The sequence below is a fragment of the Triturus cristatus genome, chromosome 8, assembly GCF_964204655.1.
Source record: "Triturus cristatus chromosome 8, aTriCri1.1, whole genome shotgun sequence".
Classification (NCBI taxonomy): Eukaryota; Metazoa; Chordata; class Amphibia; order Caudata; family Salamandridae; genus Triturus; species Triturus cristatus.
Window position 1 is genome coordinate 1,098,494,413 of NC_140591.1, and position 23,585 is coordinate 1,098,517,997.

Here is a 23,585-nt window from a genome sequence, read left to right on the forward strand (position 1 = left end):
CTAAACATTTTTGCCCTCACTGTACCTAGTTATTATGCAACAAAAATACTCAATCAAAGCAGATCATTTAAGAGCATCCAACATGGTGGATCGCCCATCACAAACCAGCCTCCCGATGGTTTTCGTGACTATGCAAGACATTGAATTGTGGAACAGAGACTACTCATAGCAACATCAGGCAGAGGGCATCCTTCATTTGAGAGTGCCCTTGGTTCTTCCCAACTATGGCTCATAACCACTCTTGAGAACTCGAGCTCTGAGGAGAACGAAGATGGATTCCACTACTATGTCCTTGAAGGTGAAAATTGGGAGAGCATTGGCCTCCAGCACAGCGCCAAGAACGAACACAGAGGGCTAAGCGCCTAGAGGTGTTCCAGCTCATTGGGCACTATTTGAAATGTATCCTATATTATACATTGTATCTATCTCCTTTCGTTGAGTTCAGCACAGTTTCAAAAGTTAGCTGATCATGCTGAATAAAAAACATAATTTACACGCTCTTAATCTCAACTGAAAGTGCCATGATCCAGAGCAAGAAAGTGTTTTTTTTTTAATGCTTGTTCCCTTAGTGGTTCAAACCACCCTGGGCAACATATAGACCCAAATATTGTGGCTCTCTGCCCTTAAACTCATCTCCTGACAAACTCTAAGCAAATGTCTTTCTCCACATCTTCAAGACTGTCCTGAAACCAAGCCTCCTTTTTACCTAGAACTATAGTGCCAGAAAAGAACCACTTTTGCCCAAGCGAAGACGAACACTACTTTTCGTAAAACACATCAAGTGTACTTCGTCCATAGTATCTCTGTTTAATCATATATTTCTGCCATTCCCAGTTTAGTATCTACACTACCTCTAGATGTAACCACCCACATGCCGCAGGTGCCATGTACCTTCTTTTGTAACTATGTCCAAAATCTCTAGTAGATATGCTCCCCCTTGTTTCAACAGACTGTTAAGTCCACAAATAAAGCAGACACCTTCTAAGAGTCCTGGCAGTGAAGCTGTAAACATGCCCAGATGTTACATTTAACTTTAAAGGGTAGGGGAGATGATCATCTGAGCTTGCTGTCTAATTAATATGAAGACAACACGCGGAGTCAACGAACCATGCAGAAACACATTAGAGGTAAGTAACGTTTTCTCATGTCAGGTCTTCAGGATGTAGTAGTGATGCACACAGTAGACCATGAAATTGCTTTTGTAGGAGTATAGTAAACATGGCCTGTATGCTGTTTGTTTGTTCCGTATGAATCAAACTGATGCTGCGCAAGGAGTCCAGACCTAATCCGCGCTTGTCCTTTCGCTCCCATCTTCTCTGTAGCTCAACGACGCAGCAAAGCAACTGATTGAGACAGACAAGGCCCGCACAGCGGCTGCCTCAGGCTGTGACGTCCCATTACCACCCGACACCAGCGTGACGGTCAACGTAGCCCAGTGTTCCACATTGAACAGCCCAGGAGCAGTGAGCGCCTTCCAGCGGCGTATTGACAGCAAGAAGAATGCCAAGAAGCGCCATTCCTTCACCGCCCTGAGCATGACTCACAAAGCCTCTCAGGCCATGAACATCCGGCACTCCATGGAAATTAGCGCACCCGTCCTGATCAGTTCCAGCGATCCCAGAGCTGCTGCCAGAATTGGAGAATTGACGCATCTTTCCTCCAGTGCTCCAGCCCAGGTAATTATGAAGACGTTTGAGCTATGTTTGGTCAATTGGTTGTGTGAAGTTGGTAACATCTAAGGAGCATATTAACAAGGGCATTATCTCCGCTTTTTTGGTTTTAAAAGCCAAAAAAGTGGAGATAATCTTTTCGCCCTATTTACAAGAGGGTGATAACATGAATTAGCGCATGTTAGCACCCTTTTACCCAACGCCTCCCTTTGCATCTCTAATGAGATGCAAAGTGGGCGTCACTGGGCAGTACAACCTTGCAAATATCGCTGATGTGCAACTCGCAATATTTACAAGGCTGCCCCAGCATTTAAGCAGACGTTAGTTTTTGGAGAAAACCGCTGTTTTCGCCAAAAACTAATGTCTGCTAAAATGCAGACTTACCTATCCCTAACATTGGGGGTGGATTATGCTGATACGACCACAGGGTCGTATCAGCAAGGTTATCGCCGTTTTGCTGGGAACATCGCTGGAGAACCAGCGATGTTCCCTGCAAAACGGCACTTTCCCCTCTATCGCAGGAATTTTTATTGCCCTGGAGAAACGCGTTGTTAATAACGCGCTACCAGGGCGATAAATTCCAAAGATAGACAGCGATAAATAAAAAAGCGCTGAGCGCGCTTTGCTTTTATTTATCGCCGTCCTTGTAAATATGCCCGGTAGTGCGCTATTGGACTGGTTGGCAGGACAGGTCTGTGTATAATCGGGGAGAGAGGAAAGATGCTGGTCAGAGAAAATATAGTTGTTGAAAAATGGTTCTGGTGGGGTGTGCACCATCAGAGGCCAGCCTTGTGTTTGACGCTCAGTACGGATGAATCTGTGAAAGTTGGTGTGAAATGACATAGGGAGCTGATCTCACTAAAAACCATGAGCAGCTAGCCTTCTCTAGGGCCAAATCTATTTTGGTGCATGTGCTGATTGGCGCATGCAATCAAAGCAACCATAATCTGACAAAACAGATCCACAATGAGACTCATATTTCACAGCGTAAAATATGGAACTTGCAAGCAATCCATGAAAAATGAAAAAAACGGATGTGTATAATGTATGAAAGTGTTAAAACCCCTGGAAAATGTATTCCAGACGAATCAGAAAGACTCCATATCAGTTGAGAGGAGATGGACGAAAGAAAGACAGATTACATGAACTGTCTGAGAAGAGACAGAAGGAACAGCAGGCAGAAGAGGATATGAAGGAACTAGCATGGTTCATGGTAGGGGGCAGGGCTCAGCGAAGGCTGTCAAGTTTGCGAAACCTTTGCTTGCTATTGACAATTTCCGCTACAAAGGTTTTCCCACAAGATTTTCTGCAAGGCAATTCTTTTTTTGTGGGTAGTTTTTGCCACAAAACATATCTTTTGTAGGATATTTTCTGTATATTTTTTCTATACCTGAAAACTTTGTGAAGTTTGTGAAGCTTCTGCAACTTTGCACGCCCTTGTGATGCTTGCATTGGAGAAGAACGCAACCCTACTTTAAGCTCAAAATGTCAGGAATGGGTGTTGCAAGGAGACACATGTAGGTATGTTTCTCAGTGTTACAGCTTGAAAAGTAGGGGGAGGGTGCACGGCGAAGAAGCAAGTGGAGTCCTAGGGCTTGTGATTGAGGGTTACTGTCAGGTGAAAGGGTACCAGAATAAGTAGGTGGTAGAATTGCAGATATATCTGAATTATCAGAGCTACGAGAGAATCCGATCTTAGTGGGTGGTAGTACGTTACTAGATTGATGGGCATTATTGGAGATGTAGCAGGGTCTGATTATTATGTTTAGGATTGAGGAACATTAACCACTGTAAGAGGGGTCTGGAATTATGTTTTGTTAGATTTTGGTGTTGAGGTAGATCGTCAAAGCTGCAAGAAGCTCAAGTTTTAAGCAGGACCGGAGGAGCGTCGCCCCACTGTTTTCTCGCAGTGCGAGAAGCAGAAACATAAAATGGTATTTTAAATATCACTTTATGTTCCTGCTTCTCGTGCTGCGAGAAAGTAGAACAGTATGCCTGGTTGGGGCGGGCAGGAGGGTATGCCTGGTTGAGGGCGTGCGGGTGGGCGGGACGGCAAGGAGTGGCTTGCCCACTGTTGTGAGCCTTGACTGTTTGGTCGGCCTTCTGGGACCGACAAAACCAGTCATGCTCACTTTACATCTTCTCTATGTATGGTGCATGCAACCTAGATAGAAAAAATGGCCTCCCTACAGGCGCCCGCCTGTGTGCTGTCCGGTCCAATCACAACGCTGCCATTGCAGCGTTGTGATTGGCTTAGGGGAGGGAGGCTGCCTTGGCTTGTCCTGTTCCAGCAGTGGGACCCAGCCAGGAGTGGAGGTGGCGCGGGACCCGGTAAGGTACGTTTTATTGTTTTTTGTTAAATTCGGATCCCCCCACACGAACACCCACACGACCCTGCCACCCGTGAGTCATGCGAGCCACGACTGATATGAAGTGTACTAGAGTGAAACACATAATATGTAATAATTGGGTGAATTAATCAAGCTGATGTGATGTAACAAGTGTAAACCTGCAAGTCCACTGTCAAATCAAAAAGACTAGATGGATAGACCAACAAATTTGGGTGGCCACAAAATACTCTCTCTCGCTGGTATCACACATCATGGCTTAACCCTCCAAAGGTTATCTTGCAAGCAATGTTTTTACTGGCTTGTCAAGATCTGTTTATTTTCTCTGCATTTCCTACATCTCACAAATCATGTCTGGCTTCTGGTTAGCCAGAAAGTATTGTGTCAATAGTATTTCAACTAGGCTTCGGCAAACAGAGAACCTAAATCTGGAGTGATGTCAGAGGAACTACTTTGTCTACAGTATTGCAGCTGGGCCACTGCAACTTGAGTATTTCACAATTTTCACTAGTCTCTTTTCTAAGCTTGACCTAGGAACTAAACTATTCTCTGGGGTTCTTATAAATTGCATCTGAGTTGTCCTTATTGGGGCTAGTTTATCACTAAAACGTATTTACTTATGTCTTCTCCAACCCTCCTGGGGTATAGGAAGTTAATCAGGACTCTCCAGCCACTTCTGTATTGGGCTTGTCTTTCAATATGACTCTAGGTATAGCCCATATCCTTGAAGTCAGCCTCAAGACCTCAGCACCAGATATTTCGTGGCCTTCAGCTTTACCCTTTTCCCAAGAGGGTTTCAGGTTAGAGCTTGCCTGGTTGTGTTTGATGCAGGCATTCAGAGGATGTGACCTTTCCAGCCCCAGCATCCTTTCATGATTTTTTCATGGACAGGGAGTTGGGAAGTCTGCTGCCATGGGTCGTTGTTGCTGAATGGCTTTGCCAGTGGATTTGGAGCAGCTTCCTCAGACAGGTGTTGATGAAGACTTGGGCTCTGTTGGTGGTGGTCATTGTTGCCCTCCAAGTTTCTGCTCCATACAAAAAGACCGATTTTGCATTGGTGTTCAGAAGCCTGATCTTGGGTGCCATGGCCTACCCTGTGATGGAGTGAGACATGCCTATCTGCAGTTCTAGCTCCCCACTTGCCGCCTTAGTTTAATTCCAGCACCTGAGAAGAGGAGAAACAGCACAACCTGGTGCCCTGGCCCTGCGACATCTCCAGACACCGGGGAGGTGAGCCCAAGCACGGCTAACAAGCACTGAGGTGACACTGGCAGGACGCAGCTGGAGAGACATACGGCTCAACTGCCATCTTGTGGAATGGCGACCCTGGGACAGGTGGGCGGAGCAAGGGTCCTAAAACCTTGCTGGAATTGCTGCATGCCTCCAGCGCAACCTGAGAGACAGCCCCGCTCCTGGTCACCTCCCATGGGACTGGCAGCACCCGTGGACCCGCTTGACCTCACCTGCAGCCTGGGGCTGGTTGGAGCCATCATATTGCAGTGGTCTTTGCGGTGGCCTATGTGCTGTGTAGTCGCGTTGCCCGGGCCTCCTATCCTGGCATAAGGACTGTGTAGTGGCTCCCCGGCTATTCTGAACCCCCATCTAGCCACCGCCTGCCAACTACACAATGAGTGGAGTGAATTTCCCAACATGCCCTGGGACGAACCTGACATTCCTTGGGCGGTGCAACACATGGTCCAGCCATCTCCTTGAAGACCAGAGATCCCGGAGTGGACGGGCAGGACGGCGGCCCTACAGCATCACTGCATTACCATGGGACTACACAGCACTCTAGTGAGCACTCCCTGCCCCACACCCGCCCCCTCTGGACTGGCAGCACCCATGAACCTGCTTTGACTTGTCAGCAGACCCAGGGCTGATTGGTGCCGCCATTTTGAGCTGGTCCACGCTGCGGCCTGAGTGCTGCATGGTCGCGGCACAGGATCCTTCTAACTAGGCACGGTGTGCTGTGGGCCCCCCAGTCCTCCTGGAGCATTGCCTTGCCACCGCCTGTCAACTACGTAGCGGGTGGAGTGAAACTTGAAGACTTGCCTCTTTCTACCGCTGGAGGCATCCCTGATAGTGTTGCCCCTGGGACCCTATCGCACTCTCCGTTAGGGCTCTGCACCAGCGCTTGAACTCCGAGGCTGTCTGGGACCCCTGGCTCTGGCTTTGCAGCGCACACTGAACATTCCGCCCAATGGGCCCTTCAGCCCAGTGAATCCTTCTACTTCCTCTTGGGTCCAGCGGATACACTCACCTGTTGAGGGCGGATTGAATAAAGTGGTGGTGGACATGGACACTCAGCAGTGGGCCCCTGGGCTCCTGCAGTCAACCTGTTTTAGACCTGTGCAATCTACTGTCTTCACTGCTTCTGGGGGTCCCATGGGGGACTGTCCTCCCTGCTTGGTTCTAGACTCAAGCATCATCATGAGGGCACACCCCACCCCTGTGAACCCCCTTTCTCTGGCTGAGGCGGTGACCTAGTGAACGGGGGCCCATGTACTCTGTGTAAGATCTGGGGCATTAAACTCTTTACATCGCCACCGCCAGTCCTGTGCCATACATCATCCTGTGCTCTGCCTGTCAGTGCCTCCATTGGGGGTAGGGCGCCAGGCGGTGACCTCCTGTCATGGCCCTGGGACTCACCCCGGCTCCGCCATTGGAATCTGTTACCTCTTCGGGGGACTGGCAACTTCTTCTGCTTAATGCACTGTGTGGGAAGTTGGGTGCTGCTACCTAGACCTGAGGAATTTATCCATTTCCAGGGCCCTTATATAAACGCCACCCCCCAGGGCTCCTGCACATACTGTGGAATCTTGCGTCTATCTGTCATGCCACGTGACAGATCCTCGAAGGACACCTTCAGTGGCCATCTCAGAGACAATCCAGTCACCACCTTGTGGCAGAAGTTATATTCTGCAAGCATGGACCCTTGTGGCACCACTCCAGCTCTGACGATGCTTTCACAGTGCCTATCACACAAGCTTATATGGACAAGTTTCTCCAGGAAATCAGACCTGAAATAGGCTCTCTCGAATCTGATGTCAAGACCTGCATGCATGAGCTCAAATGAGAGGTTAACGGAATCGGTGGGCATGTGGATAACCTGGACAATTCTGTAGATGCCTGCTCGGAAGAACAGGGAGTACTATGGTGCAGGGTCACGACCTTGGAGGAGCAGCAAATCAAATTGCAATTGAAATAGGGTGACTTAGAAAATAGAAGAAGGAGGAGGAATAACATCCTCATCAGAGGCCTTCTGAGAGGCGCGGAAGCCTCAGAGCTGTAACCCCTGCTGTAAGGGTGACTTATATATGCCTCTGGCAGCACTGGCAGGCCTGGCACACAGGGATGTGTGCCAGGTCGACTCTTCACCTTTAGTTGCACCAAGACACACAGGTTCCAGTGGCATTGTGCATGTGTTTGGTGAGGGGTCTCTTAGGGTGGCATAATACATGCTGCAGCCCTAAGAGACCCTCTCTGGTCACAATGCCCTTGGTACCACTGGTACCTTTTACAAGGGGCTTACATGTGGGCCAGACATGTGCCAATTGTAGAAACACAAGTACAGTTTTGGGAAAGAACATAGGCACTTGGAACCTGATTAGGAGGTACCCAGTGAACATTCATTCAAAGCTGCATTCAGAGTCAGGCAAAAAGTGGAATGTAACCATGCCAAAAGGAGCTCTTTCTTACAGTTATCCTGTTGATACTGTTACCATTTTAATTCCCACCAGAAGTTCTGAAAAAGAAATTCTATATTTTTCAGATGATACCTCCTGGGTGTGTCCCCCATGAATACGTGTGAGGGCTTGAAAGGTGAGAAGTCCAAGACATAGCTGTCAAATGGTCCTTTTTTTAACTGACATCTCTAGCCAGTAGTGGCTTTTTTAAAGACAATTTGTAGACCATAGGAAAACAAAAGAAAAGTAATTTTAACACTCCTACTTTAGTCTGCTCATAATGAAATGTCACACAAATTGTCACTGAACTGAACTGAAATACTAGCAGCTTCATGGATTTTACAGAGGAAATAAGTGATTTCTTTCTTTAGCCACTGTACCAACTGGTGGTGCAGTAAACAGCATATGGCACCTGTCCAAAGAAAGAAACCACTACTGACGAGGGAAAAAAGCAGAAGCAAAAATACTCCAATGTCGCCAGCAGGAAACCAATCATCAGAGCAACATCAAAGTGCCCTAACTCAGGAAAAATAATAAGGATGTGAACATAAAAAAACACTGTTATGACATTGTAGGAGCGCTGGCGCAAACCAACCCCCGACCTCACTTAAATGATTTTACTTGACCTAGAAGTGAAGAAACCCAAACAGGAACTAATTCCTCCAAATTGGATTGGAAAAATGCCTTCCCCAGAATGAGGGACACCCTCTTGGACTAAATAAGAAGCCCAATCCAAGATGGTGCTCATTGGGACACCGACACAGTATGCCCCAAAGGTTCCACTCATGCCGGGGGGAGAAGAAGCATGCTGCCGGCCAAAGGTTCCAAGACCCCGGTAACCATGTAGATATTTGTCACTGTTAACACTAGCCACAGTGCTCAAAAGACCCTCATTTATGTCATGTCATTTGATTATTATGAAGTCTCGGTCAAATGCCATGCAGTCATTTCTACTGATTTCAAGTCAAGTAATAATTATGCTGACTTAGAGCTTTTCAACCTATAAAATCCTGTCTCCTTTTGACAGGGCGTTAAGTGGACTGAAAAAACTTGGGGGTCTCTCAAAGGGGCATGGTCAATGTAAATAAGGGTGATTCAGCGGAAACAAAGGGTTTATTACATACTTATCAAAAACCACATCTTACTCACCTTAGCTACCATCATCAACAATATCACAGAGTTTGGCACATAAAAACTCTACAGTATCAATGTTTATAATATCACAAATCAGTCAAGGTCCTCAGCTGGATCTTTGAATCGAGCTAACAGGGACTTGGATAACTTAGAGACGAATGACGTCTCCTTCATGAGGACCTTGAATAAAGAAATGACTACCTGTCAAGCATAATATATCCGAAGACTATACACTAAGAAACGACATACGAATAAAGGTTATAATCAACAAATCTTTATCTAACTCCGAATTTCAAATGGTCAAAGCACAAAAAATACATTTAAAATCATTTAATATCGATTAATGTTTTAGTACAGGTAAGATCACAACTCATCACAGTTCAGAGTCAAATGCATTTTAATTCAAATACCTGGTGAGAATGAGAGAGAGAGAGAGAGAGAGAATATAAAGCAATATCAGAATACAGATTATGAATCATACAAACCAAAGATCAGTTGCAGATGGTCAGGAATACAGAGACTCAAGGTGAGCCCAAAAAGACACTTGAGCACAGCGTGCAATAGCCGGAGTCATTTAAACCTTCGACCGAAGGGTTTGCCAGCACAACTTTGCCAGCTGGCGAAGTGCAGGAATTCAGGAAGGTTCAGTCCGACAGCAAGCCAGGTATATAGGAAATTTCAAGAATAGCCAGCTCACAGTTCTGTTCCCAAGGGCAGTTATACTTCTGATTATGCATAGCTCCTTCCCACAGAAGTATCCTTTATGCAGTTTTGCACGATTTCCATTGGTCGAAGTCTATGGTCTGTCCATGGGGTGATCATTATATTACCAACTTGATCCGGAAATTAGACGTAATACCATTGTCTGATGCTCATCCTTTTATAAAAAGTTCAATTTCATTTGTAACTTATCATGTCCTTTCCCAAGCACTCTCTTCTGAGCTTACAACAAATTCGACACAGTTTTGTACTAGCAGAGAGAGTGTCCTTTATTCAAAACTAGAGAAAGAAACTTTATCAAAAAATCCCACAACTGGTAGTGAAGTCATGTCAGCTCATTCTAGTCTTTTTCGAATGAGAAATGTATTTTATTTCCAACACTGAAGCCCTACTAAGAACATTAATATTTACTGAAAAGGTATTAATCTTTCAAACATTTAATTGAATATAGATGAAGCTGCTTCATGTGTGATTATTATTTCTTCATAAAAATTATTAATCAAACACCATTTTGTATCCCCTTAAGCATTACCTCATTTGCTAAATCATTTATAAGTGAACAAACACATTTTCTCTCGACACTTTGAAATTGCAGCTTTCCATGATAGTATATGAACAAAAGTCATTTTCTCGTTTTCATTTTCAACAACTTATGTTAGTCCACTTTTGCTACTAAATGAGTACTTTTCTAACTTTTTATTATCATTTAGTTAAAACCTACACCATTAAGTCACACATTTTAGCATTTATAGGTTTTCATAGCACATATGTTTTGTGAGTTCATTAACATTATACATTTTTCTTCTCTCTCGTGAACAAATTTCATCTCAAACTGGTTTGCAATCATACTGCATGATTTTACGATTCAGATTAAACTCTCATGTATTTTTTGAGTCAAACTGTTAGTTGTGGTTTTTTTTTAAGGATGTATTAGTATCATGGAATTGACGGAGACAAATAATACTAAGATAATTACGCCCCATCAAGGGCGTGGCTTAAAAATGCGCAAGGTAAAAATCTGTGTTTAGCATAGTGTTCTGCCCGACTGGTATTTTACTGCTTCTGTCATTGCATACAGATATATAATAAAACAAGTAACATTACACCTACAACCAGGGATGGCTTTAGGGTAGTGCAATTGGTGTGGCTGCACTGGGCGCTGACCTGTGGAGGGAGTGCTGACCTCGATTGGGGGGGGGGGACACGCTGTGTTTAGCATTAACTTATGATTGGAGAGATGAGGCGCACTTTTGCCCAGTGCTTTTGAGGGAATCCAAGGAGGAGGTCCTGGAGGGGGCGCCAAAAATTATTGTTGCACTGGGCGCCACCAGCGCTAAAGCCAGCCCTGCCTACAACAAGTCAGGGCTATTGGCTTTACCAGTGGTTGTTAGTTGTGTAAGATAAATAAGCAGCAACTCTGCCCATGGCCTGGAGCGATGAAGGCTCATGCCATCCTGGCGTGCAGAGCACTGGCACCTAACAGTCACAAATCTGGAACTGTTACACATTAACTAAATCTTGAAATCTTGGCAGCTATGCTGTAAGTAAGTCTATTATGCAAATGTATTTGGTAAAATCAAAAGATCTTGAAAGATTCCAGACTTAAAACACTTATGAAATCCAGCACTGTCTGCTGATAAAAAAATGTAATATTCTTTTACTACACCCTATGAAACTGTGGCAATAGTAATTAATAGGGGGTATTGCCTACAACAAGAAGCACTGGCTGCTTTGAAATGAAACGCCGCTGCCTGGAAACACACTGCTTCGCAGAAACCTTTCATGAGAATTTGCATGCGCCATCCTTAATGGTGGGCATGCTGAGTTCAGCCCATTAAAACAGGAGAACTCCTTTTTGTTAATGGCTGTCTTTTGTCCATCAAGAAGAGCATTTCAATAGCTTTCAGAATGGATTACACCTAACAAGCTAGTAATGCTTTTGGTGAAGTGCAGCAAGGCTCATAGACGAGCTCCCCGAGGCAAGTCCAGGAAATCCCAGTGACGCTCGTGGCACTCAGTCCTCAGATTGCCCACCTAATCTCTGATTTAATTTTCTTTTGATTATTTTCTTCCACTGACTTGAATAGGTCATGGTGAGCAGGAGCGGCCTGTGCAGGTAAGAGCCTCGCGCCGTCTGTGAAGTGCCCCCTACCCCTCCCCACCGCCTCACCACTCTTATTTGCATGGGCCACTCCTGTAGTGACCGAATCGCGTTGGGGCATGGCAGCCATTGAATAAACCGCCATTCATCTTACAATTGAGAGAGTGCGTTCTTTACTTTCACCGTACAGTGATAAATTACTCATATATATATATATATATATATATATATATATTCACAGAAAAAATCATAGGTTTCAGGGGTGTTATAGTTAGCTGGCCATTTCACTCGTTCAAAACCATAGAAATTCCTCCGTTATAGTTAGTTCTGCTAACTATAATTCGCGCGCCAGCAATGCACTGCTCATGATGTCACATATTGCATCATTCATGACATCACTGATGACATCTCAAATGACATCGCTGATTACATCATCCAGTGAATGTGGTTTAGTTTGAAATTTAAATATGTATTATACATATACCAGTCTGTATTGAAGATTGAGTGGATATATAACTGTCTGGATGGAGGATTTAGTAGCTGTCTGACTGTCTGTTTAAGTGAGTAATTAAAAGTGTCTCACTTAATACATGGATTAGTAACTAAACTATGTGAATGTGTGCAGCACTGTCTCTGTTGTTTGTTGTTGTATAACATGCTGTATAAGTTGGTCACTAACCACATGAGTGTGTATATTAGTTATTAATTAGTTGGGTGAGTATTTGTATGGGACACTGAGTTTGTGTGTGGTTGGAGTTTGTGTGTGGTTGGATGCGGTGTGTGTAACTCTATGCATAGATGTATGAACGGTTGATTGACTAGGTGTGTAGGTTTAAGAGTGCATGTGGAAACAGTTGTTTGGGTGACTGAGTGTATTTATTTGTGTGTTGGTGAGCGAATAAATGTTTTAGTTGTACATCTTCAACAAAGTAAAAAAATAAAAGGCATTGTATGTGAGAGTTGGTGTATATAAATAAGTATGTGTAAGAGTCAGTGATTGTGAGAGTAACTATATGAATGAGTGTATAATTGTAATGGTGATTTTTTAACATATTAACTATGAGTTGTTATGTGTTTGAATAAATGAGGTGTTGTTGGATAATTGTGTAAGTGAGTAAATGTAAGTGTGATTAATTTTTATCATGAATGAGTAGGATGACTGCATAACCGACTAAGATGACTGCTGGTGTGTCAATGTCTACATATGTGTATAAGTGCATTTGATAGTGTTGTATTAATTAGTGACTGCATATATAGATGATTCTGTTGTTGAATGGGTAGTTGTGTATGTAGACTTAGGAATCAGTGAGTGGGTATGTAGTAACTGGTATTGGTGTGTCAATGGTTTAAATATAGTACTCTGTATTTTACAGTGAGTGATGAAAGGTTATACTAGTGTATGATGAGGTGTATCAGATTGTCATGTGGATGATGTCATCAGTGATGTTATTTGAGATGTCATCAGTGATGTCATCAGTGATGTCACTGACCATGCCATGAATGATGCAATATGTGACATCATCAGCAGTGCATTGCGGGCGCGCGAGTTATAGTTAGCCGAACTAACTATAACGGAGGAATTTCTATGGTTTTGTACGAGTGAAATGGCCAGCTAACAAAACACCCCTGAAACCTATGGTTTTTTCAGTGAATTTCAAAGCTTTTTTAAATACTAATTTCTAACTATAACGTCTCTGAAACCCATGTTTTTTTTCAGTGAATTTCAAAGGTTTTTTAAATGCTAATTTTTAAGTGTTTTCTGAAAATTGCAAAAAAAAAAGTTAAAAAAAATTCAAACTGAAATATTGATTCATTTTCTGGTTTTCATTTTTATTTTAATATATTTATATTATTTTCTTTAAAAAAAAAAACAATATTTTTTTCGCAGTTGCGCACTCAAAGCGTACACATCACGGTGGGTGCGAGCATTCTAGCCACCATTTTAGAAAAGTCGTGAAGGATCCGCGTACGGTGTGCGACGGCTGCATGTTTTTCAGTTACATCATATACATTTAATATTACGTGATGTGCGCGATTGGTATGCGACCAGTCCGCGACTCCTGCTCCCGCGCATTCGCGACACATGCGCATTATGGTACGAGATGCTTGCGCGGTTGCGGGTCCCGCGTGACGTCATATACGTGCTGGGGCATGCTGGGTGCGCGACTCCCGCAAAAAAAATGTATGTTCCAAAATGATATGTATGTGTCTTTAACCCCTTGAGTGCCCATGACGAGATGGTCTCGTCATGGGCCGCGGTTGCGCTGTGCCCATGACGAGACTATCTCGTCATGAGCCCCGCCCGCTAATGAAACGCCCGGCACAGGGCGTGGAAAGGGCGGGGCACACAAGGGGTTAATATACATATTAGGGCAAGAGATTATCTAAGATATTCATACAAATAATATATTTGTACTTATAATAAACTTATATTATTTTTAAGTATATTTTCGAGAAGTCCGGTGCGTGCATCGTGAGTGCAGAGAACCAAGTCAACAGAGCTGCTGTAGAGCCAGAGAAACCAGGTCAGCAGAGCCGTTGTAGCGCCAGAGAACCAGGTCAGCAGAGCTGCTCTAGAGCCTAAGAAGCAGGTTAGCAGAGCTGCTCTAGAACCAGAGACCCAGGTCAGTAGAGCAGCTCTAGAGCCAGAGACCCAGGTCAGCAGAGCTGCTCTAGAGGCCGAGAACCAGGTCAGCAGAGCTGCTGTAGAGCCAGAGAAACCAGGTCAGCAGAACTGCTTTAGAGCCAGAGAACCAGGTCAGCAGAGCTGCTCTAGAGCCAGAGAACCAGGTCAGCAGAGCTGCTTTAGAGCCATAGAACCAGGTCAGCAGAGCTGCTCTAGAGGCAGAGAACTAGGTCAGCAGAACTGCTTTAGAGCCAGAGAACCAGATCAGCTGAGCTCTTTAGAGGGAGAGAACCAGTTCAGCAGAGCTGCTTTAGAGCCAGAAAAAAAGGTCAGCAGAGATGCTCTAGATCCAGAGAACCAGGTCAGCAGAGCTGCTTTAGAGCCATAGAACCAGTTCGGCAGAGCTGCTTTAGAACCAGAGAACCAGGTCAGCAGAGCTGCTCTAGAGGCAGAGAACCGGGTCAGCAGAGCTGCTTTAGAGGGAGAGAACCAGGTCAGCAGAGCTGCTTTAGAGCCAGAGAACCAGGCGAGCAGAGCTGCTTTAGAGGGAGAGAACCATGTCAGCAGAGCTGCTTTAGAGCCAGAGAACCAGGCCCGCAGAGTTGCTCTAGAGCCAGAGAACCAGGTCAGCAGAGCTGCTTTAGAGCCAGAGAACCAGGTCAACAGAGCTGCTCTAGAGCCAGAGAACCAGGTCAGCAGAGCTGCTTTAGAGCCATAGAACCAGTTCAGCAGAGCTGCTTTAGAGCCAGAGAACCAGGTCAGCAGAGCTGTTCTAGAGCCTAAGAACCGGGTCAGCAGAGCTGCTCTAGAGCCAGAGAACCAGGTCAGCAGACCTGCTGTAGAGCCAGAGAAACCAGGTCAGCAGAGCTGCTTTAGAGGGAGAGAACCAGGTCAGCAGAGCTGCTTTAGAGCCAGCGAACCAGGTCAGCAGAGCTGCTCTAGCTGACACTGACTGACTAACACTGACTGATTGACACTGACTGACACTGATTGACTGACACTGACACTGACTGACACTGATTGACTGAAACTGACTGACTGACGATGACTGACACTGATTGACTGACTGACACTGACTGACTGACTGACACTGACTGACACTGATTGACTGACACTGACGGACTGACACTGACTGACACTGATTGACTGACACTGACTGACACTGATTGACTAACACTAACACTGACTGACTGACTCTGACTGACTGACACTGACTGACTACTCTCTACTACTCTACTACTCACTCTCTACTACTCTCTCTCTACTACTCACTCTCTACTACTCACTCTCTACTACTCACTCTCTACTACTCTCTACTGCTCATGATCCACTGCTCACTCTCTACTACTCGCTCTCAACTATTCTCTACTACTCACTCTACTACTCACTCTCTACTACTCTACTACTCTCTCTACTTCTCACTCTCCACTACTCTCTCTACTACTCACTCTCTACTACTCTCTACTACTCACTATCTACTACACACTCTCTACTACTTGCTCTCTACTACTCACTCTCTACTACTCTCTAGTACTCACTCTACTACTCACTCTCTACTACTCTCTACAACTTACTCTTTACTACTCCACTACTCTCTACTACTCACTCTCTACTACTCTCTACTACTCACACTCTACTACTGTCTGCTACTCACTCTCTACTACTCACTCTCTACTACTCTCTCTCTACTACTCTCTACTTCTCTCTACTACTCACTCTCTACTACTAACTCTACTACTCACTCTCTACAACTCACTCTCTACTACTCTCTACTACTCACTCTCTACTACTCACTCTCTACTACTCTCTAATACTCTCTCTCTGCTACTCAGTCTCTACTACTCACTACTACTCACTCTGCTACTCACTCTTTCCTACTCTCTAATACTCTCTCTCTGCTACTCACTCTCTACTACTCTCTACTACTCTCTTTCTACTATTCTCTACTACTCACTCTACTACTCACTCTCTACTACTCACTCTCTACTGCTCTCTACTACTCACTCTCTACTACTCTCTCTACTACTCTCTACTACTCACTCTCTACTACTCTCTAATACTCTCTCTCTCTGCTACTCAGTCTCTACTACTCTCTACTACTCACTCTCTACTACTCTCTACTACTCACTCTCTACTACTCTCTACTACTCACCGTACTACTCACTCTCTACTACTCTCTACTACTCACTCTCTACTACTCATTCTCTAATACTCACTCTCTACTACTCTCTACTACTCACTCTTTACTACTCACTCTCTATTACTCACTCTACTACTCTCTACTACTCACTCTCTGCTACTCTCTCTACTACTCTCTACTACTCTCTCACTACTCTCTATTACTCACTCTCTACTCTCTACCTCTCTCTACCTCTCTCTCTACTACTCTCTACCTCTCTACCTCTACCTCTCTACCTCTACACCTCTACCTCTCTACCTCTCGCTACCTCTCTCTACACGCACACATATGCACATATATATATGCATATGCATTTATAAATATGTATGCGCATAGATATATATACATACATATATAAACATATATATAATCTGCATATCTATATAAATACAAATATAAATGCATGCATACATATACATATACATATATGCATAGATATGCATGTTATGTACATGAAAGTTTGAAAAACACTAATAGAAGCAAAGCTAAAAAGCCACCTAATTACAAACAGAATTGCTTTAACTTACACGAGGGCGAGACCTATTGCATTTTCAATGCTTGTTTACTTTGGTTCCATCAAAAAGTCATTGAGATGTGTCACACATTTGCCATAAATTCTGAATGGTAGCACTCTAGTTGCTTATTAGGTCACTGTAGTAAAGCTACTGCTCACCAGGAAAGTCTGCTGCTGGTATTGAAAGAGCATGTTTCAGTCTGCATGTCAGATTTTTTTAATAAAATAGATGAGGATTTGAGAAGTCACTCAAAATGTGCCCTAATTTTTCTTTTTTCAGCGCTAATCATAATTTCTATGGCAAAATGGTCCCCCTCATTGTGTTCCTTTTAAATTAAACTACTCACTCGCTACTACTCTCTACTACTCACTCTATTACTACTCTCTACTACTCACTCTCTACTACTCTCTACTACTCACTCTACTACTCTCTACTACAATCCAACACCCACTCTCTACTACTCTACTACTCACTCTCTACTACTCTCTCTCTACTACTCACTCTACTACGCTCTACTACTCACACTCTACTACTCACTCTCTACTACTCACTCTCTACTACTCACTCTCTACTACTCTCCACTACTCACTCTCTACTACTTACTCTCTACTCTACTACTCTCTATTACTCTCTCTACTACTCACTCTCTACTGCTCACTCTCTATTACTCACTCTCTACTACTCACTCTCTACTACTCTCTACTACTCACTCTATACTACTCACTATCTACTACTCACTCACTTCTACTCTCTCTACTACTCTCTACTACTCACTCTCTACTACTCACTCTCTACTACTCTCTACTACTCACTCTACTACTCACTCTCTACTACTCTCTTCTACTCTCTACTACTCATTCTCTATTATCCACTCTCTACTACTCAGTCTCTACTACTCTCTACTACTCACTCTCTACTACTCACTCTACTACTCTCTACTACTCACTCTCTGCTACTCTCTCTACCTCTCTACTACTCTCTATTACTCATCCTCTACTCTCTACCACTCTACTACTCTCTACCTCTCTACCTCTACCTCTCTACCTCTACCTCTCTACCTCTACACCTCTACCTCTCTACCTCTCTCTACCGCTCTCTACACGCACACATATGCACATATATATATATATCCATATGCATTTATATATATGTATGTGTATATATATACATACATATATAAACATATAATCTGCATATCTATATAAATACAAATATAAATGCATGCATACATATACATATATGCATGCAACATGAAAGTTTGCATATGCATTTATAAATATGTATGCGCATAGATATACATACATACATATATGAACATATTTATAATCTGCATATCTATATAAATACAAATATAAATGCATGCATACATATACATATATGCATACATATGCATGTTATGTACAAGAAAGTTTGAAAAACACTAATAGAAGCAAAGCTAAAAAGCCACCTAATTACAAACAGAATTGCTTTAACTTAAACGAGGGTGAGACCTATTGCATTTTCAATGCTTGTTTACTTTGGTTCCATCAAGAAGGCATTCAGATGTGTCACACATTTGCCATAAATTCTGAATGGTAGCACTCTAGTTGCTCATTAGATCACTGTAGTAAAGCTACTGCTCACCAGGGAAGTCTGCTGCTGGTATTCAAAGTGCATGTTTCAGTCTGCATGTCAGAATGAATTTTTTAATGAAATAGAAGAGGATTTGAGAAGTCAAAATGTGCCCTAATTTTTCTTTCTGCAGCACTAATCATCATTTCTATGGCAAAATAAACCGCCTCATTTTGTTCCTTTGCAAATTAAATGTTTTAAGTGTTACCACTTTACTCCAATCAAGATGGCTTCAGGTGTGCCATACTTTTGTCATAAGTAAGACTGTTAGTGCTCTAGTTGTTTTTTTAGAAGACTCTGGGACATTCTGTCATTGAGCTATACTTGGGCTACATCTGGGTGATATTTGTGCTACATTTGGGCTCTTTTGTCTCTGGTGGCCATCTTGGGAGACTTATTTGTTATGAAGTTTCCTAATTTCCTCATTTACTACAGTCTCCTCAGTAGGAATACTTTCAGTTTTTTACTTTGATTCCATCAAGAAGGCATTCAGATGTGTCACACATTTGCCATCAGTTCAGAATGTTGGCACTCTAGTTGCTCATTAGATCATTATAGTAAAGCTACTGTTCACCAGGGAAGTCTGCTGCTGGTATTGAAAGTGCATGCTTCAGTCTGTATGTCAGAATGTTTTAATGAAATAGAAGAGGATTTGAGAAGTCACTCAAAAGGTGCCCTAATTTTTCTTTCTGCAGCACTAATAATACTTTCTATGGCAAAATGAACCCCCTCATTTTGTTCCTTTTTAAATTAAATGTTTTAAGAGTTACCACTTTATTCCAATCAAGATGGCTTCAGGTGTGCCATACGTTTGTCATAAGTAGGACTGTTAGCGCTCTAGTTGTTCCTTGGAACACTCTGGGAAGCTGCAGTAGAACACAGAGGAATCAACTGACAGTCTCTGTCCTTGTTGGATGTACATGTTTTACTGAGAATGTCATACTTCATTCTCACATGACTGAGAAAGATAATGTGAATTTACAGAAAATATGCTCTCAGTTTAGCTTATAGATCACCTTCCAAACCTCTGTGGGAAAAGAATGAGAAAATAGTTTTCTCTCAAACATGATTCATGATATCCCAGCAGAAGGCTTTTCACATGGTAAAATCACCTTAGAACTTACCACAATTCCTAAAATGAGTATGGTACCATCAACAAATGATTTATAATGTAACTAAAGTCTCAAAACCTTCTATTAACTGCAATGCTTTTCAATGAGGTGCTATCATGTATATTGGTCCCAAGATGGCTGCCAACACTTCTTGGATGAAGTGCTGACAACCAATCAGATCTCACGATGAGATGTGTGGTTAGGCTCCGCCCAAATATATATGTGATTTTACTTTTGATTTTCTCAGGAACTACTGAACGGATTTACACCATTTAAGCAAAAGGCACGACTCTGAACCAAGGTCTACCTTTCTGCCAATTTTGGCGTAATTCCGTTCAGCAGTTCGGGCTGTAGCTGTGGCTAAAGGTCCTATGGGAAATTGCATGGGGAAAATACATTTTGGGACCCCCCTTTTTTCTCAGCCGCCACTACATAAATCACTTCGAGACATTCAGGATAGGAGCGGACCGGACCTGGCCAAAAGTTTTGAAAATTTCGCGAAGATTCGTCAATCGGCGCCAGAGTTATTGGGAATAGAATGTTGCGTATTTCCTATGGAAAATAGGTCCTAACTATAACTACCCACTGGCACCGAGCACCCACAGAGCGCGCACGGTGCGCGAAGCGCACTATGCGCGCAGGGTGTGCGCATAGTGAAAAACCAGAAAAAAATAAATAAATAAATACATAACTTAGCATTTAAAAAACCGTACAAATTCACTGAAAAAACCATAGGTTTCACACACGTTATAGTTAGGAATTATCATTTACAAAACCTTGCAAATTCACTTAAAAAACCATAGGTTTCACACATGTTATAGTTAGCTGTACATTTCACTCGTAAAAAACCAATGAAATTCCACGTTATAGTTAGATCAGGTAACTATAACTTGCGCGACCGCAATCCACAATGTGTAATTTCAGATGTCATCATTGATGTCATGAGTGATGTCACTGACCATGTCATGAGTGATGTACTATGTGACGTCATCAGCAGTTTATTGTGGGCGCGCAAGTTATAGTTACCTGATCTAACTATAACGTGGAATTTCATTGGTTTTTTACGAGTGAAATGTACAGCTAACTATAACATGTGTGAAACCTATGGTTTTTTAAGTGAATATATATATATATATATATATATATATATATATATATATATATATATTCACTGAAAAAAACACAGGTTTCAGGCACGTTATATTTAGGAATTAGCATTTAAAAAACCTCAGAAATTCACTGAAAAAACCATAGGTTTCAGGGGCGTTATAGTTAGCTGGACTTTTCACTCGTACAAAACCATTGAAATTCCCCCGTTATAGTTAGTTCAGCTAACTATATCTCGCGCGCCCGCAATGCACTGCTGATGACGTCACATATTACATCACTCATGACATGGTCAGTGACATCACTAATGACATCACTGATGACATCTCAAATGACATCACTGATGACATCATCCAGTGAATGTGTGTTTTTCTGAACATTACATATGTTTTATATATGTATATCTCAAGGTCGATGGAAGAATAAATGGGTATATAAGTGTCTAAATGGATGATTTGTTTTTGAAAAATTGATTGTATAACTGACTGATTAAGTGTATCTTAGTGAATACATGGCTTAGTGAGTAATGTTTAAATATGTAAATATCTGTATCAGTCTCTCACTTTGTGCATAAGTGGCTGCATGGGTTGGTGAGTAGCTACATGAGTGTCTATATAGGTTATTAGTTGGTTTTTTGAGTATCAGTATGAGTGTCTGAGTGTCTGTATGATTCGGTGGGGGTTATTACGTAGTGCATAGGTGCATGAATGAGTGACTCACTGTTTGTATGTGTTGAAGACAGCATGTGTGCAGGACGGTATGGGTGGATGAGTGTGTGCATGGGTGTGTTAGTGAGTGAATGACTGTCTCAATAGTGTCTTTATGAGTACCTACATATGTTTTAAACTAGTATTTGTGACTATTGGTGTATATAAGTGAGTATATGTGAGAGTGAGAGATTGAAAGAGTTCCTGTATGAATAAGTATGTGTTTCTATAAGTGATTGTTTAAAAGACTAAGTATGTGTAAGTTTCTGTAGAAGTAAGTGTGGTGGTGTGTGTATAACTGTATATGCAAGTAAATGGATGTTTGATTCATTATTAGCATGAGTGACTATGTGTGTGAGTAACTCTATGGATGAGTGGCGTTGTGTAACAGGATGTATATGTGTTTGAGTACATATGATGAGTGAGTACATGAATGAGTGACTGTATAGGACTGTTGGTGAATGAGTGGATGTGTATGTGGATCTTAGAATTACTGAATAGGTTGTTGTAACTGGTATTGGTATGTCCATTGTTTTGAAAATGTTAGTTTCTATTTTTGAATGTGTGTATCAAAGGTTATATTTGGGGGAGAGGAGATCTGCCACTCTATTACAAGGATGATGTCATCAGTGATGTCATTTGAGATGTCATCAGTGATGTCATGCGTGATGTCACTGACCATGTCATGAGTCATGTAATATGTGACGTCATCAGCAGTGCATTGCGGGCGCGCGAGTTATAGTTAGCTGAACTAACTATAACGGGGGAATTTCAATGGTTTTGTACGAGTGAAAAGTCCAGCTAACTATAACGCCCCTGAAACCTATGGTTTTTTCAGTGAATTTCCAAGGTTTTTTAAATGCTAATTCCTAACAATAACGTGCCTGAAACCTAAGGTTTTTTCAGTGAATTTCAAAGGTTTTTTAAATGCTAATTTCTAACTATGCCTACAGAGATAGGACATGTGAAGAAAGAAGAAAAAACACACAGAAAGAAAAAAAAGAAATGCAGAAAGAAGCAACAGAAGTCCTCAAAGACGAAGAAAAGTGCAGGAAGAAGGATAACGTGCAGAAAGAACAAACAGAAGAGCAGAAAGAAGCCTTGTTGCAAAATCATCCTGTACCCTCAACTTTTTCAGACGGTTACTGGTGGTAACTAAGTCTGACCAGTCCTAGAGCCAGTGCTATGTTAAAAGACACTCAGAATACAGTGAAAACACCTTACATACACTAGGGAACGCTATGCGCTGGGGTCCCTCTGTGATTAGCATAACCTCCTCTGTAAACCCCTAGTATATAATAGGGCAGGGGATTAAAACTACCTCTTAAAACGTGCCACAGGGCATGTTTGCACACGTCACTTCAGGCCCTGTCCCCTCCCTTCCCCACTGTGTAAACACGCCCTGTGGCCGTTTTAAGTTGGCAGATTAAGTCCCCTTGAATCCTGAGGGTCCCTAGGGTCCAACTAGACCACTAGGTAACTCCAGTAAGCGCCACAGAGCTGCGTTGCAGAGAGATGTAAAAAGGGGCACGGCCTAGACCACCTCTCTGCAACCCAGCGCAGTGGTGCTTACTGGAAGCACCTGGTGGGCTAGTTGGCCCCCAGGGTCCCTCAGGATTGAAGGGGAATTATTTCCCCAACTTAAAACGTGCCACAGGGCTTGTTTGAACACGTTAAGTCAGGCCCCGTCCCCTCCCTTCACCACTGTGTAAACACGCCCTGTGGCCGTTTTTAGTTGGGAGATTAAGTTCATTTAAATCCTGAGGGTCCCTAGGGTCCAACTAGCCCACTAAGTACCTCCAGTAGGCGCCACAGAGCTGCGTTGTGGAGAGGTGTAAAAAGTGGCACGGCCTGGACCACCTCTCTGCAACGCAGCTCAGTGGCGCTTACTGGAAGCACCTGGTGGGCTAGTTAGCCCCCAGGGGCCCTCAGGATTGAAGGGGAATTATTTCCCCAACTTAAAACGCGCCATAGGGCGTGTTTGCACACGTCACCTCAGGCCCCGTCCCCTCCCTTCCCCACTGTGTAAACACACCCTGTGGCCAATTTTTTAAGTTGGGAGATTAAGT

General features: G+C 43.1%; 1 protein-coding gene across 1 annotated transcript in view; it reads left to right on the plus strand.

Moving 5' to 3' along the window:
- The window catches only part of SH3RF3 (SH3 domain containing ring finger 3), a 1,248,419-nt gene that overhangs the window by 880,627 nt on the left and 344,207 nt on the right, over nucleotides 1–23,585 (plus strand). The window contains exon 4 of the mRNA XM_085622642.1: nucleotides 1,323–1,676. Coding sequence (XP_085478768.1) covers nucleotides 1,323–1,676 — 354 coding nt within the window. The remainder of the gene's footprint in view (nucleotides 1–1,322; nucleotides 1,677–23,585) is intronic.